Source organism: Emydura macquarii, unplaced genomic scaffold, assembly GCF_026122565.2.
Source record: "Emydura macquarii macquarii isolate MOO-44397 ecotype Brisbane River unplaced genomic scaffold, CSIRO-AGI_Emac_v2 contig_3080, whole genome shotgun sequence".
Taxonomy (NCBI): Eukaryota; Metazoa; Chordata; order Testudines; family Chelidae; genus Emydura; species Emydura macquarii.
Genome location: NW_027133217.1, coordinates 4,166,909 through 4,184,651, shown reverse-complemented (window position 1 = coordinate 4,184,651; position 17,743 = coordinate 4,166,909). Strand labels below are relative to the sequence as shown.

Sequence of the window (17,743 nt, the reverse complement as noted above, 5' to 3'; positions counted from 1 at the left end):
TTGTGCCCATAATTTATTCATCCCAGGTAAACTTATCCGTCAGCAATATCATTATGTGAGTTCATTATAACCGTGGATTTGCAGCTCTCATAAACTGCAGTGTAGGTGGCAGATTGAAACATTAAGGAGCATACAGCTGTAATACCTTGTACTATGGCGCTAGCAGCTCTGTAAAGATAAGCAGAAGTTGTCAGTGTCAGAAGTTAGGAAGGCGATCAGGGCAGGGTGCATAGGTGATTCCACTGTAATTGGCATGGTATAGCTTGAGGGGCCACTAAAGTGCTGTCTTTCAATTGATATGTAAAACAGAAGACCTAATTGCCTATGGTAATTAAAGAGCTCAGGGCACTTTTTGCAAGGAGCTGGGCTGTTAATTCCAGTGTCCTATGCTATTGTAGTCCTACATGGTACTCAACACCATAGAATCTGAGCATCTTCCAGTCATTCATTAAGCAATGTGACTAGCTTTGTCACGTGTTTGTTCTCTCATCCTCTCCCCAGTGGGAGAATTGTGTGCGGTGGAATGTTTTGTTTGGGAAAGTTTTTTAGAATACACACACACACACACGCATATGTATATTTGTGATAGGTTTATGTTAGCGAAGGCACAGTCCAATGCACCGTGCAGTTGAGTGGGGGATTGTGAGGTTTGTCATGGTCTTTAATTCCTGGTGGAGTTAATTCTACTTGCCAAATCTCAATTTAGATAATTGCATTCTGCCTCCTCCGAGTCCACCTAAACTTTCCACTACGTGTGGTGTTCTCCACTTCCAGACCCAAACTGTTGTTATGCACTGTTAAATAGCTGCCACATTCCATACCAGAGGTAGTTGTGTTTCAGTGGTTAGTGAAGTGTTTCCTATATCTCTTTTGCTGAAACTACTTAGGGATCCTATGTTGAAAGGTGCTATATTCATGTTGTTGTTGTTGGAGCAGGGAAAGGGTGATGGAAGTACTTATGGGACTAAAGTTACCTACATGTGTACGTGTTTGTACGATCAGACCCATGCATATTTGTATATGGCTTGGTCTACACTTACCTCAGCGATAAATCCCGTCGACATCTGTGCTTCTCTTCTGCTCACCGTCTTCACTGCACTGCGCCACTTGAGGAGGTGATTTTAGTACGTTGACTTCTGGATTGACCGAGCGAGTCTTCACTGACCGCTCAGTCAATCCAGATAAGTCGATCTGATGGCGGCGTCTTTGCCTGTGTCTATATATAAACCAGTAACTTAAACATACCACTTCAGGCCTGTTTTCTGAGATTAAAGATCAGGTGTCTGAAATCGTCCTAGTTGACTGTAAGTTTCCTCAGAACTTCTGAGAGCATTAGAACTAGGACTTACATTTGTCTGAATTATTAAAAAAAGACACAAGTCAAAGAAATGCCCCTCGCACGTAGCATGGAAGGTGGTGTGTCAACAACATGATGCAGCTGCAAAAAAGACAGATGTCATTCTGGGACGTATTAACAGGAGGGTCGTATGTCAGATAGGGGAGGTAATTGTCCCTCTCTATGTGGTGCTGGTGGGGCCTCAGCTGCAGTGCTGTGTCCACTTTAAGAAAGGTGTGGACCAACTGGAGAGGATCCAGAGGGGAGCCACAAAAATGACAAGAGCTTCCAAAAACCTGAGCTATGAGGAAAGGTTGAAACAACTGGTCATACTTAGTCTAGCGAGGAGAAGGCGAAGCGGCGACAGGACAGGACGCCTATCTTCAAATATGTAAAAGGGTGTTCTGAAAAGAGGACGGCGATCAATTGTTCTCCATGTCCATTCAGAACAGGACAAGCAGTAATTGGCTTCGTTTGCAGCAAGGGTGATTTAGGTTAGATATTAGGGGGGGAAATTCTAACTATAAGGATAGTTAAGCACTGGCACAGATCCTAAGGCATCTGCAGGAGGCTAGGGCGGTCTGAAAGGAGGCCGGGTGCACCTCCACATCAGCTCCTCATCTCCCTTTTCCATGACAGGCTACGATCTACCAGGACTTTCACAGCTGCCCGTCCCACCCACAAATGCTCCCTGTATTACCTTTGCTCTAGGACTTTCATGGGGCTCTTTGGGGGTAGAGGGATGACATGCATCTTCTTACCTGGCCACTCCTTCCCTAACCTGCCCTCTGCCACACAGGAGGGGTCAGACGACCCAAGCAAAGAGGATCCCGTGCTTGTGTGGATGGAGCAGATATGATTGGGCCCTAAGATAGACGCGGCAGAGGGAGAGGAGGACATGCGGAGGGCTGCATCTGGGAAGGCATGTGGGTTATGAGGAGGGATCTGAAGGAGGTTGCCTCATGCAGTGACCCCATACAAAGAGGGCAGCATGGGAGAAAGCTCAGAGGTACCTGCAAGAGAAGGATACACTGCAATCAAGATACAGTGGGCCAAATTTGCACCCAATGTAAGCAGGTGCAACTCTGTTGAGTTCAAGGGCTTGCTTTACACTAGAACCAACTTAAGTCTAGGAGTCAGAATTATTGGTGTCACTTGTGTTGCTCCATTCTCAAAACAGAGCTTACGTTGGATGTCAGGTGTGTGTGGGCCTTGTGACAGGCCTTCTGCACAGGGGAGAATTTCACCCTTGCTGTAATAGGTTTCATAACGGGAGCTATTTTGCTAATGGCTCCCAAGTACTTCCAGTGAGGGTGCCCTTAGTAATGGTTGCAACTGGTGAAGGTGCTCGTGGTAATGAATGGCAAACAGACAAGCCAAAGAGTTCAGGCTGATATATACTAAGCGGGCAGTGATAGGGTGGATTGGTCGTACAAGCCACACAAAACCCCAACCAAACCCCCCAGTAGACACAGTTATGTCAATAGGAGAGTACTCCTGTTTCCATAGCAGACGTCATTCGGGGAGGTTGTGTCCCCACATTGACAGAAAAACTCCTTCTGACGGTGTAGGCTGCATCTACACTGGGGGCTACACCAGCATAGCTGTGCTGGCATAGGGCATGTCTACATTAGAAATGCTACAGTGGCACAGCTGCAGTGCTGTAATGTAGACATTGACCACAGTGACAGAAGTAAATCCACCTCTCCGAGAGGCAGTAGCTATGTCGACGGAAGAATTCCTCCATCGATCTGGCAGTGCTTACACCAGATCTTAGATTGTCTTAACTACCTCTCTCAGGAGAGTGCATTTTTCACACCCCTGCGTGACGTAGCTAGGTTGACTTTTGTAATACAGACCAGCTCATAGGTTCCATAGTGTAGACATAGTCCAAGGCCTTCTCTTTTTCCAGAGCAATAGGATCTTAGAAGCAGGACTCTGAAAATGATAGTGTCTTCACCATATCCTTCTCAAAAAGGGAAGATCTTTGCATTTGCAAAGAAAAATGGTTGCTGTGGATTGAATTATACACTGACGAGGAGGAAAAGGGTAAAGATAAGCCAAGAACACAAATAGTATTGTAGTCTTAGTGTAGACTGCTCACAGGAAAGGATATTCTCTTGAATTAAGGGTTGGGATGGGCAAACTATTTTGCAGCAAATCCACTCGAGCCTTCTCTCCCCCCCCCCCCCCCCCAAATGTGAGCAGAACCCATTCGAAGGCTCAACATTTACAAATCTCTCAAGTGCTGGTGCTTTTCTAGTGACAAGAGGGAAGTTGGCAACACATTCTGGGAAGCCCTGAACTGCAGGGGATTTGAAGACAATGGCTGGCTAGATCCCATGGGGGCACTGAAGGATTACTGAATGCCACAGATCCTAATGGAGAGAAAACACCAAACATGCAAAGTCTCTCTCCCTAACCACTATATTCTGAAAACTGACAAAATGTAAAAGGCTTTGCTTGGTATCAGGTCAAGGAGAAGGAGTGGAGAGTGCAGAAGAAGGCTGCTGAGAACAGTGAGAAGGATGGAAGTCTGGAACTAGCAGACCTCAGAAGCTTTGGGTAACCCTGAAGTGCTTGTCTGAACTTCAGGGGCTTATCCAAACAATCTCCCAACTTTTTTGTTTGTTTGTTTCTGTGCTGGGCCCATCACTGGCTCCGTATGTCCAAAGACAACAAAGCAAAGGATGTGACACTGAAAGAACCTGGTGCGTCTGCATGGCAGAAGGAGGTGGACTTTGTAGAGAGAGATCAAGTGGATTCATTTAAATATTAGACACATTAGATAGAGGCCAGTGGAAAACGCTGTGATTGGAGCAATTCTTTGGGAAGAGCATTGGGTTTAAAAGAGCTTTACTGAAGGGTGCATGATGGGCAGAAAGATAAGAGAATCTACCCCACAGTTCTCCAGCTGGCAGTCAAGGGACCGCACAGTCCACCAATGAAATGCCAAGTTGACATTACACCATCTTAGCGGCCGATGACACCTCTAGGGCATGGCTGGTGCTGCTAACCGCTGCTGAAAGCTGCCTTCTGTGACTAGTCACATCGCCAGAGAAAGGCACGTCTGTTTCTTCACATATTAGGGCAGGAGCGGTGTGAAAAGCAAATCTATTTCCATTGAGAGCTACTTCTCCCTGCCTTTGTATCTTAGCTGCTCTTTGCAGCAGCAGTATCAAGGGCACGATCCTGCAAACTCTTCCTCCTGTGGCTAGTCCTTTACTCTCACTAGTCCCAGCGGGTGAAAAACATGGGGGCTGGCATGAGCTCGGATTATTAGCACGAGTATCAATTGACTGGACAGGGCTCTTCCGACCTGATCTAGGTTCCATTCAGGTCTTTAGACCAGATCCTCAAAGGTATTTAAGCACTTAACGCCCACTTCAGTGGAAGTCGTGTGCCTAAATAATTTTGAGGATCAAGGGCCGTGATGGATCCTCGCTCAATCGCTGGCAACTTTTTAAGCCTAATTGGATGGCTTTCCAAAAGATACACTCTAGGAATTATCGTGGGCGAGTTCTCTGGCCTGTGACTGTGAAGAGGCCAGATTAGAGGATCACAATGGTCTTGTCTAACCTTGGAATCTGTGAATCCCTGAATTCGTCTCCAAGGGCTTTGTCTTGACTAGGATTTGGGGATGTGTTGTTAGGACACGTTACCTCACATATGCTAAACACTTCTAGTGTAACACCAAGCCGGGGAGGCTTTAGCATGTGCTAGCTGATTGAGTTGGAGCCAGAAGGGAGGTTTAGAACATGTTAGCTAACGCCTTCGGTAAGTTGCCACGCTCTCTCCCCGGCACGGAAAGGATCAGTACCATGCCAGAGCCCTGACTCAGCACACAATGTATGGGTTAACCAGAAACGTAGGCAAAAATGTCAAAATGAAGTAGTTCTCCTGCCCATTGTAGGCTGCAGTTCCCAGAGGCTTTTCCTCACCTCTCTCAGCCCCTCCGGCTCATTGCCCTGACCCAGGGACTCCTGAAATGGGCCTTCCTGCTCCCTGAAGTTCACTGTTCTTCAGCCTGTAACACCTTCTAACTCACCTTTTACCCTAGTTCAAAAAATAATTGATCTTAGATAAATACATGGCCCCCATCACCACAGTGTCTGAGCACCTCACCATCTTTAAGGTATGGATCCTCGCAACCCCGCTGGGAGGTGGGGGCAGCGCAATTATCCCCATTGTACAGATGGAAAACTGAGACTTGCCTCATGGCATGTAGGAAGTCTCTGGCTCCCAGGTTTTAGGCTAGTGCACTGAGCTCTGGGCCGGCCTTCCTTTCTATGTTAGGCTGCTCACAGCACTCGGCATCAACAGGAGTGTTGTCATTCTGTTACATTTCAGTGCGAATAACCTTTTTGTAAAAACAGGCAAACTTTTTCTGCCACAGAGGCGACACAAACACAACAAGCTACTCCAAAATGAAAACCCGGTAGCGAAGATGTGTTTAAACAGAAAGAGACCCTGACTGGCATAGATTCCCACTCGGGATCAGTTTTAAGCAGAAAAGTAAACCAAGAAACTAAGTCAAAGATGAAAAGGAAATTCAACTTGAAAAATGCTTTCGGTTGCAATAATCAAGGTTGTTGGTAGAAGCACTTGTAAGTGCATGTTTAAATCTGTATCTAACCAGCTCTGTGTCTACCTATCTGTCTGTCTGTCCAATCTATTTCTGAATGCACCCGTCATTATGATGTCTGGATAGTCTGCAAACCATCCTTATTCAAGCAAGCACTTAAGTATGTGTTTAACTTTAAGTTCTTTCAGTTAAATTTAAAGTTAATCTCATGTATAAGAACAGAGATGGGCTGCAGCGCAGACTCAAATGCTCTGCTGAATCGGAGCCCTTCTGAGAAAACTGCTTTTCCATGAAACATAGGATTTACATTTGCTGTTTAATTATTGTTTTAATTTTAACAAAATAGATTTGGAGATTGAAGGTCAGAAGAGTCCGTTAATATTAAAATATCGACTTGGCAAATCTTGCATATATCCCCCCTGAGTAGGTTTACTGACGTGAGTAAAGTTACTCACACATGTAAGTGTTTGGAGAATCGGGCCCTGTAACAGATGAGAGAACAGCCTGGCTCGTGGATTGTCTCTTTCCATAATAAGCATCAGCATCAGCATCAGCACAAGCTGTTTCCCTTTCAGATCCTATAGCAGATCCTATATAGCAGATCCTATAGCATGAACAGCTCAGCAGCATACAAAAAAGTCATTGCAAATCACATGAAGAAAGCACAAGTGGCACATCTGCACAAGGCAGCTCAGATTCAATCCTTTTAACCCCTTCTTGTCATGGTTAGCAGTACAGGGTCTATAGGGCCAGCTTTAGCTATAGACAACGTTAGTCGCTAATCGCCTTCTGGTGAGGTCCATGCATACAAGACATGCTGATGAACTGCAGAATGGCTGATGCTCTTTGTTCTCCACTCTCCAGCGACCTGGAGTCAATGCTCCTCTACTGGTGGCACTGTCACCTTCTCTGGTCCTACCATCAGTCATGACTAGCTATGACTGTGGCTTGCATGGCCACAGAATTTGCCTGGAAACCTCACCTCCTGTTGCAGAATTATTCTCTACTTCCAATTTTCTTAAAAATGTTTCTAGCTCGTAGGGTTGCAAAGAAAACTGTGAGTATGTGGGTTGTGTGTCCATGGAAAAGGGGGGATGGACCAGAGTTGTGAAGAGGCAAGACTTTAGGAGCCCGTCTACACAGGGACATTCAGGAAAATTACTCTGAATTAACTAAAGGTGTGAATTCAAAGTGGATTCATTAAACTACATTAAATCCTTAAGTGGACAGTCTCATTCAGAGTGAAAGTGGCTTTAATTCGGTTTAGTTTAATTCACTTTCAAAGTGAATTAAGCTAAATTTAAGACTTGTCTACACATCAAACGCTACAATGACGCAACGGGGCTCTTGCAGCTGGGCCCTTATAGCACTTCAGTGCAGATACTACCTACGCTGACAGGAGGGATTCTCCCATCGGCACAGGTAATCCACCTTCCAGAAAGTTGGTTGTGTCTTCTGACCTAATTCTTCTGTCAACCTAGGGCTGTCTACACAGGAACTTAGGTTGGCTTAACAATGCTGCCTGGGTTGTGTGGATTTTTCACACCCCTGATCGACATAGTTAAATCAACCTTCTTTTCTAGTGTAGACCAGGCCTTAATTTGGGTCACTTTAATGCTGAATAAGTGTGTCCACACAGAACTTTAATGCAGTTTAACTAATCCACTTTAAAAGTGAATTCAGATTAGCTTTCCTGACTGTCCCCATATAGACAAGACCTAGCTCAGGGAAGGAGCTAAGGTGGGGCTCTTTGTCGGGGATTGAGGAAGGCTTAAAGAGATAGATGACTCCATTCTCTGTGGGGAGGGTCAGGAGCTGGGACATTTGTTGGTGGGGGGGGGGGGAGGACTGAGGAACTGAAAATGTTGCTTTGCTGTCCCGGTAGACGTGAGGGGTGACCCGCAGTGCCAGGAGCAGAGTCAGCCTGAAAATTTACTAGGCTCCTACGTTTTCTCTTCTAGGTCCTTGGCCATTGGTCATCAATATTCCTCCCTGGGGACTCAGCCCATCCTCTGTGGCAGCATCCCAGGACTGGTCCCCAAACAGCTGCGCTTCTGTCGGAACTATGTGGAGATCATGCCCAGCGTGGCAGAAGGGGTCAAGATCGGGATCCAGGAATGCCAGCACCAGTTCCGCGGGAGGAGGTGGAATTGCACCACCGTCAACGACAGCCTGGCCATATTTGGGCCCGTGCTAGATAAAGGTGAGCGCTGAGCTATAAGGCAAGAGATGGTGATGCATGTGGACTGCTGGCAGCAAAGATACATTGAAACTCATCCAGTAGTTGGTATTGTTTGTCATGACTTTTTCTTTTAGGCTGGTATAAAGTGTCATGCAGAAAGCCCTGGCGAATGAGATCCTTAGGTTTGCTGGGGGCAAAATACAGCACAGGCCAGGCAAGCTTTCTCCATCTAGTACCCTCCCCTCCTGCGCTCTTCCACCCTGACCCAGAGAGAGTTATTCAGTCTCGCCTCCCATTCAGCCGAGGCGATGGCCAACTGCAGGGTGTCCACTGGGAAGAGGACAAAGACCTCTCAACTCCTTCATACAGGTCACCAAACACTGCTCAAGTGGTGACAACTTTCACTCACTGCCAGCCCTGGGGCTGGAGTTGAACAGATGACTTAGAGAGCTGGCACTGCCAGGGCCCCAAATCACCTAGTCTCCACCCATAGGCTTGGGCGGTTAATGCAGAAGCTGTTTCCATTGGTAGCGCTGGCTCTCTGGATTCCATTCCAACCAGACATCCTTTCATGCCGTGCCTCACGCTCGCTCGGTGATTGCAGACTGGCGGGGCCTGGCTCGGGGCCAGGTAGGCCAAAACCCAACCGAAGGGCGGTACGCAAAGGAGAAATGATACATGGCCATCTATTGAGCAGTTGGGGGCAATCTATTGGTGGAGCCTTGCAGTGATGATTCTTGGAGGCGGATCTTATTTAACACCGTTAAATGATGTCCAAGTGGGAGTCAGCTAACAGTCCAGGATTAATGGGCTCCTCTTTCCGAGCTGGTTGTGCTTTTAGTTTCTAGATTTTGGTGTTGGGCACTAGATAGATAGATAGATAGATGGTGGGGGAGGCCTTTGCCTGGTGAAATATATTTCGATCCAATTCCCATTGGATGTCTTTCCATTGATTTGAATGGGAGCTGGATCAGGGCCTTTTCCCATATGTTAGATATCTCTTTTGGAGCTAAGGCAACTGTTTTATTCTGCTTTGCATCTGTAGCCTGGATTTTATGGCCCAGTCGAGCCCCCATTGATTTCAGTAGGAAGAGGATCAGGCCCTTATTTTGACATTAGCACAAATAAGTTCAGCTGAAAGGCAAACTTGCGTTTGACCTCCACTGAGATAACGAAGCTGGACTCCCTGCCCCGTGCGGTACCGGAATACCTGACGAAGCCTGCTGCGCCTTTAGGATAGCAGCATTACAGACCTGGAAGTAATCCCTTCAGCGTGAAATTAAAAACACTGTTACAGGTCCCCCAAAGGACCGACACGCCTCCCATTGAAATTAGCTTGTCTGAAAGCCGGAGCAACACCAGTTGACCTCTTGTCAGCAGTGTAAGGCAGCCTTTAGGGTACATTTCAGGGAGACCATTTTAAAGTCTGTTTATAGGGTTGACCTCATAAGTTCACCTCAGGGCAAGGTCCACGGTCACTTGCTATCAGAAGGTGTGGGGGGATGTCGGGGTTTTTTTTTTTTCCCCTGCTGTGTAATTCAGAAGAGTTTTGGAGCCTGTTGTGGTGAATTTTATAAAATTCCCAGCGTGCATCAAGTCAGGCCTGTGTTATTATTGATTTCAGAGAGGCAAGGTGGGTGAGGCAATATCTTTTCCTGAGCCAGCTTCTGTCGGTGAAAGAGACAAGCTTCCACAGAGCACTTCTCACACGACGTGAATATATTAGTATCTAGAAACGCCAGCCAAAACCAGAGCTCTGTTGTGGTAGACACTGTACACACACTGTAAGACTGCCTATTATCTTCATAGACAAGGAAGCCAAAGGAAGTGCTATTAGAATCATAGAAGATGAGGGTTGGAAGGGACCTCAGGAGGTATCTAGTCCAACCCCCTGCTCAAAGCAGGACCGACCCCAACTAAATCATCCCAGCCAGGGCTTTGTCAAGCTGGGCCTTGAAAACCTCTAAGGATGGAGATTCCACCCCCCTCCCTGGGTAACCCATTCCAGGGCTTCAGTGAAAAAGTTCACTGAACTAGTGAAGTGGTGAAAAAGTTATGCCCAGGTTGCAGATGGAGAACTTGAGGCACAGAGAGAGTAAAGTCTGGTCTATACTTAAAAGTTATGCCAGTAAAGCTATGTTGGTCGGAGGCATGATTTTTACCAAACTAGTTATACTGGCAAAATCCCTAGGGTGGATGAACGGATAAAGGTGACTTATCTCAGAACAGTAATGGCCCTTCCCCTACAGGAGTAGCTATACCGGTAGGGAGCGCCTTTATATTCATCTACCTTCAGCCACGCTAGGGAGGTCGTACTTTCTAGTATGGACAAGCCTGAAGTGACTTGCCCAGGGTCACTCCAGGAGACTGGCAACTGAACCCAGGTTTGCTAAATCCTAGTCCAGTGCTTTCATCACACCAGCCCTCCTTAATTCCTGATACCAGTCACAGCGCCAGTGAAGCCGTGGCTGCAGGGCTGGGGAGAAAAGAGGGGACAATTGTACTAGGGCCCAAGTTCTATAACAGAGGGGAAATGGGGGTGAAATTGGAGGAAGGAAGCATAGAATCCTAGAAGATGAGAGTTGGAAGGGACCTCAGGAGGTCACCTCGTCCAACCCCCTGCTCAAAGCAGGACCAACCCCGACTAAACCATCCCAGCCAGGGCTTTATCCCTCCCCCACCACTCTCCTCTTCTGCAGACTAGCCCAGCTCCCTCAGCCTCTCCTCATCAGTCATGTGCCCCAGCCCCCTAATCATTCCCATTGCCATGATATACCAGCACCCCAAACTTCTCAACAGGCCTGCATGGCAGCATAGGCTCCTCCCCCACCCCCCTGGTGCCTTCCCAGGGTCCCCTGCTGCCGCCCGTGCTGCCATGGTGATTGGCTAGCTAGATTGCCATGTGCGTCAGTCACGCCTGGGACTGCGATGCAGATGTCACGCAGGCTCAGGACAGAATAGACGCTCTGCTTAGGGTGACCAGAGCGCAAGTGTGACGGGGGCGGGAGGGGTAATTGGCGCCTCTGTAAGAAAAAGCCCCGAATATTGGGACTGTCCCTCTGAAATCACCCTCGCTCTGCCCCACACCGTCTTCTGGCAGACCCTTGGCTATACGTCGTCCTGAAAGAAGCCCATGCCCTGCACCTCGCCTGCTTATGGCTCCCGGCCCCTCCCGACGCTGAGCCCCTGCAGCTCCCACTGAAGTAATCGGGAGCGTCTGTGCCAGGAGCGGGCCCGGATCGTGCCCGGGTCCTGCAGTCGTCAGGGTCAGCGCGGAAAAGGCGGCTGGGACGATTTCATAACTGAAGAATGTTGTTCCTCGAGGGAGAATCCAACCATCCTTCAGTTTGGCTTCACCTATCGCAGGGGAAGGGGGGGGAGAGACGGCTCAGCCGCATTCTTCTGCAGATCCCCCAGGGTAGGAACATACTTGAGCTACTAGCCAAAAAAAAAAAAAAAAAAAGGGGGGGGCGGTTGTGCGGCAGGCTGGATTTCACAGCCTGAAAGCCAAGCTACCCAGGAGCCACTTCACCACCGCAGGCACTAGGACCAGATCCCCAGCTGGTGTAAATCAGCATTGCTCCATTGTGGTCCATGGGCCCATATCCCCAGCTGGTGTAAATCAGCATTGCTCCATTGCAGGAACTGGGGCCAGATCCCCAGCTGGTGTAAATCAGCACTGCTCCATTGCAGGAACTGGGGCCAGATCCCCAGCTGGTGTAAATCAGCATTGCTCCATTGTGGTCCATAGGTCCATATCCCCAGCTGGTGTAAATCAGCACTGCTCCATTTCAGTCAGTGGGGCCAGATCCCCAGCTGGTGTAAATCAGCACTGCTCCAATGCAGTCAGTGGGGCCAGGTTCCCGACTGGTGTAAATCAGCACTGCTCCATTGCAGGCACTAGGACTAGATCCCCAGCTGGTGTAAATCAGCACTGCTCCATTGCAGTCCATGGGGGCAGGTCCCCCACTGGTGTAAATCAGCACTGCTCCATTACAGTCAGTGGGGCCATTTACAAATGGTGTAAATCAGTATTGCTCCATTACGGTCCATGGGGCCAGATCCCCAGCTGGTGTAAATCAGCACTGGTCCATTGCGGTTCATGGGGGCAGGTCCCCAAATGGTGTAAATCAGTATTGCTCCATTACGGTCCATGGGGCCAGATCCCCAGCTGGTGTAAATAAGTGCTGCTCCATTGCAGGAAGTGGGGCCAGGTCCTCAGCTGGTGTAAATCAGCACTGTTCCATTGTGTTCCATGGGCCCATATCCCCAGCTGGTGTAAATCAGCACTGTTCCATTTCAGTCAGTGGGGCCAGATCCCCAGCTGGTGTAAATCAGCACTGTCCCATTGAGGTCCACGAGGGCAGGTCCACAGCTGGTGCAAAGTGGCATAGCTCCATTGCAGGCACTGGTGCTATTCCAGTTTACACCAGTTGGGGATCTGGATCTGTCTTTCTAACCAAGCAGGGCTGCTGGAGGGAGGGTTGCCTCAAAGAAACACTCTGGAGGCCAGAATGTAGTTCAGCAAACGAGCTCAGCAGTCGTGCTGCACCCCCCCACTGTGGTATCTCGTCAGTAATTCAGGGCGAGGGCCTGACTCTGATTCCGTGATTTCGAAATCTTGCCAGACTGTGGTCACATGAGGCAGCCACGTTGTGACACTGATAGAGCCCTAGTCTAAAACAGGAGCCTCTCTTGTGGGGTACGTGAGGAGGGGGAGGTTCTGGCCACACATGCAGGGAAAACCCCTGGGTATGGGGTGTGGTTACCTCACAGCACCCCCTCCTGGCCAACTGTAGCACTACAGGTGCTCCCTGCCTCAGTTTCTCTCCTCGGCTCTCCACACATCGGTCTGTTCCGGAGATGTGTCTGAACCTGCCGGCCACGTCACAAAACGAGAAGTCCAAACGAAAATGTCCCAAAGAAACCAAAAGATTCTTCTGCTCCTTGGGGTTTCTTCTCAGCCTACCCTATGGGCCCTAATCCCAGCTCCTTTCTGGACTACCTCCGAAAGCTTTTTCTCCACTTTGGGCTAGAGTGCAGGCCCCAGGCTGGGTCCCCTGGAGAACCCTTCTCCTGCAGACCCTGGCTCAGAGCTTTCCACAGGAGACTCCTTCAGCTCTTTTATAAGGCCCAGGTGTCCACCAAGCTACCACCTGACCCTCCTTAGCCCCACTCCCTCAGACTGGGAAGCAGCTAATTAATTCGGGCCCTGGTATGGATGGCTCCATCTCCCCGTAAAGGGGCCAGTCACCCGGTGACACCCTGCCTATTATAACATGGCTTCCTTACAGTCGTATTTTAAACATGGCTATTTCTGTAGCAGAGACAGGCCCGTGGGAGTACACGTCACCCGTGATACTTAGTTAGGATCATGTGCAACCCCCAAAGAGAGCTGATGTTCACGGGTGTCTCAGCAATTTCAGATGTGGGCTCCACTGCCGTTTGGGGACATCAGAGTCTCACTCACTGGCCAGGAAGCTTCTAGATCTGCTCCACTTCGCCAGGCGATATCCAGGCAGGGTTCAGAGCCAAAAATCCACCCGCATTCATGCCATTGGGCAAATGGACATTCTGTTTTTCCATCCTTGGCATTGGAATATTTGGGTGACTATTCATAATGAACCTTTTGGGGTCCCCTGGCTCTTGCAGTGGTGTTTGCCAAGCCGAACAGGGCTGCAGGGAAAGTTTCTCTGGCGTAGGGAGATCTGGTGTTACTCAGAAGCTGTTGGATTGCATTGTGTTTTCCCTTCCATGTGTTTTTAGTGTCTCTTGAGCCTTCTGTGTTAGTGCCATGGATGGGCAGCTCAGGGGACAGATTCGCAGCACGGGCCGAACGCACGGTTCTCTCTCTGCAAACCATTGGAAACAAGCAGCCCAGATTCTTCCAGACTCTTTGGCATGTGAGCGACCCTGCAAAACAAAGCGTGGTGCTTGGGAGGGAAAAAATTAATCCTGTCTCCGTTACTCGCCCATCCGTTCCTGTCTATCGATCGATCGATCGTATTCATGGAACACCAGTCCCGATAGCATCTAGATTCTATACCCTTTTCATCTATTTTTTGTGGGAAGAGAATCCTTTATTAAAGTGTTTGTCTTGTAAAGCCATCTTTCGGGCCCAAATCCTACATGTGGAAATCCATTTGTTTCTAAGCAGTTACTCCACATGTTACATGCTTGTGGCTTAACTGAAAGCTGAATTTGGCCCTAGAAATGTGCTTTAAAGTTATCAAAATAGCTTTGGTCTTACCGGTCATATCCAGTGGTTTAGCTAAGAAACATGGCTCATCCACCAGGAGTTTGTTGTATCATTTGATTTCCCAAGGGGCAGAAGCTGGACTGGGTACAGTCTGGAGAATATACTGTAGAAAACAATCCTGCCTAGGCAACAGAGGATGGACTAACTAAGCTAATAGGTCTTCTCCATCTCTAACTCCTATGGTTCTATTAAGAATTTTATCTCTCTGTCTATGCATTTGTAAGGTGCCTATCCCTGAACTGTGTTAGTCTACGTTGTTCACTTAAATCTCCCCACACAATGTGAATTTGAATTCAATTTGAAACGCTTTGGAGCAAAAAACATGACCCAACATGAACAAAAGCCACACAAAAAAAGAAGCAAAGCCAAAAATCTTATTAGGTCCCTGTCCCTTTAAGAGACCTCAGCACATAATTAAACCAGAATAAAAGTTCCCTCCCCCCTCTTTCAATAAAAGTAAATTACCTCCAACTATTTAAGCCCCCTGTTCGTTTAAATTTAAAAAGGGAGCCCTTGTCCAGCCATTTCTTTCACTCCCTCCTACCACTCCTGCGAAAGACTGGCTGGGGCTTTAAACCTGCCAGCTGGGCTGAGAAATGGCTAATAGTTATTGTGGAGGAGCAGTTTTTAATGAACTATTGAAGAATGATACATTGATGGAGTAATGGGAGTTTAAGTCGCCCTGTAATGAAACAGGTTCTCAATGCGGGCCCATTGTGGTGTAAATACGGCACGTCTCTCCCACTGTTTGGTCAGAGCTAAATAGGAGAGGACAGAGGGGGGTCAGCTTATGGGGGTCTCTGCTTTAGTTAATCAATCTGATTGGATTAGGGTCACTGCGACCCCAAATAATGTCAAAGGTCGTGGCAAACTGGATTAAATGCTTTGTTGAGGAGGCCTCGGATTCTTTCAGCCTTCATGAACGGAGCTTGTTTATTAGAGTTTAACACTCATGCAACCTTTGAAAGTCACAGTGTCCCTTTTTGTGCATCGGTGTGTTTGCCTGGGTGTGCGCGCGTTTGCGTGTGCGCGCGTGTGTTGCCTCGTCAGGCGTCTGCACCGGCCAGATGTGCCCTCTCAGGGCGTATATCAAACTCACAGTGGGCAAATGGGAACCTAAAATAGGAGGCTCAGAAGTTTGGAGACATATATTCATTCCAGACCCCGATGGAACATCACGTGCTGCAGAAAGAATTCTTTGCCATCATGCCTTCAAGTGACAGCAGCCAGGCCCCAAAGCCAATGATAGGACCAGCTGATTATTTTCCTCTGGTTTTAACCCCAGCAAACATTACCATTACCCAGCGAGAGCAATGTTACGTGAGGCTTACCTCTTTTGAAACCATACGATGGCCTCCTTATTAGCACGGAAAGGACTCTGCCGTGCAGAGGTTGTGCGAACCCACTCCTGGGTGGCCAAGGCAAGGGGAAGGATGTGAATGAACGAGTTACTGTTTGATCTTCCCTGGGGAGCCCAACCTGTCCTGAAAGCCAAAATGTGAAAAAATTATCCTGGCCTGACCTTGATTTCACAGCAAGCGCAGCTGGACAGATACGGTAGACTTCTTAGCAGCCGGAGACACGATGCCAACCCATCTTTTGGATGCTTCATCCAGGAGTGATAATAAATTATGATAATGTCACATCATTTATGCTGATATCACAATGCTGGATCCCACACTGTATATTTCTTTATTTCATCAGTTCGTAGGCTCGTAGGCCAGAAGGAACCATTGGATCCTCTAGTGTGGCCTCCAGGATAACCCAGGTCATAGAATTTCATCCAGTGACTCCCATATTGACTCCAATAAAGCCAGTCTTCCCAAAAGGCCTCCAGTCTTGAACTGAAGACTTCAACGGATGGAGAATACGCCATTCCTCTTGACAGTTTGTTCCAATGACTAATCACCCTCACGGTTAAAGAAATTGCACTTTATTTCTCATTTGAATTTGTCTGGCTTTAACTTCCAGCCATTGGTTCTTGTTCTCCCTTCCACCGCTAAATTAAAGAGCTCTCTAGCACCTGGTGTTTTCTCCCCAGGTAACTATACTTCATAAAGCCAGTATCCACGACACCTTAGCTATAAAGTCTATATCTAACCTCAGCAGGTTAGCTACACATACGCACACACTGAAGACATACAGCCTCCTCTGGGCTGGGAGTGTGATGTCTCTTAATCAGTATTACCCCACAATTTAGGACAAGAGATGACAACGAATACTTGGAATCTCCAATCTAGGAACCCTTCCAGTGACCTTCAGTGCAGTGAGCTTGTGTCTTTGTCACTAATGGCTAGAAGATGACACAAACACAAGAGCAAAGGGGGAAACATTAAGCTCCCAAAGCCTGAGCTGTTTTCATCTCTGATTTTTCCTCATTGGAAACTTCTTATACCCAGCTGTGTGTTACTTTGCTATGAGATCTCTGAATCTCTTCCTTTGGGGTCCCAGGATTCACTGGTGTTCTTGGTGCTTCCTGGCTAAAATTTCAACTCTCAGATGAGATGGCTTGTTCTCCTAGAGCCCTCCTCCGGGTGATTTCATCATTGCATAGTCTAAGGCCAGGAAGGACCATTATGTCATCTAGTCTGACCTCCTGCCCATCACAGGCCATTACATTTCATCCAGCTACCCCATTATAAAACCCAATGACTTTAGTTAAACTAAATCATTTCAGGCCTCAGGAGAGTAAACTATGGGCCACAGGCAGAGAATAGGGGAGACCTAGTGTCACCAGTGCCTGAGACACTGGCAAAGACAGGGAATTGATTAGGTTGATAATCTGAGCAGATCAATCTACATTGGTTTCAAGCACCCCCCAGCTGATGCTTAGTAGTGTTTTGGATCAAAGCCTGCCCACTTCTAGTTCCATGAACCCTGGCTCTCTGGATCTGCTGTGTAACACAGAAGCGCTGTCAATGCCACAACTGAGATCATGGCCTCATTGTGTTAGGTGCTGTACATATGCACAGTAAGAGACAGTTCTACCCTCAAGAGCTACATTCGACACAGACAGAGAGCAAGAGAAAGGAAGTACCGTGATTCCCATGTGACAGGGGAACTGAGACATTGAGAGGTTAAACGATTTGCCCCAAGGTTACACAGGAAGCCAGGCAGAGAACTGGGATTTGAATCTAGAGCTCTTGTTTTCTAGTCTAGTGTCTAAACCACAAGACTCGCCATCCTCTTACGAGAGGAGCTGCTCTGCTGGATGTTTCTGCTGACTCAAGCCATACTTTAGTAGCTGGCATTCCTCATCAGCAGCTCCATCCTGCTCCCATTGAACGCAACGGAAGTATTGACTCTCACTTCAGTAGCAACAGACTAGGGCCTCAAATTCCCAGCCCTAAAGATTAGGGGGGGGAGGACCAGCCTTCGCAG

At 48.0% G+C, this 17,743-nt stretch overlaps 1 protein-coding gene across 1 annotated transcript in view; it reads left to right on the top strand.

The window, feature by feature from the left end:
- Positions 1–17,743, top strand: part of WNT3A (Wnt family member 3A) — a 105,421-nt gene that overhangs the window by 52,448 nt on the left and 35,230 nt on the right. Inside the window, exon 2 of the mRNA XM_067530387.1 lies at positions 7,883–8,124. Coding sequence (XP_067386488.1) covers positions 7,883–8,124 — 242 coding nt within the window. The remainder of the gene's footprint in view (positions 1–7,882; positions 8,125–17,743) is intronic.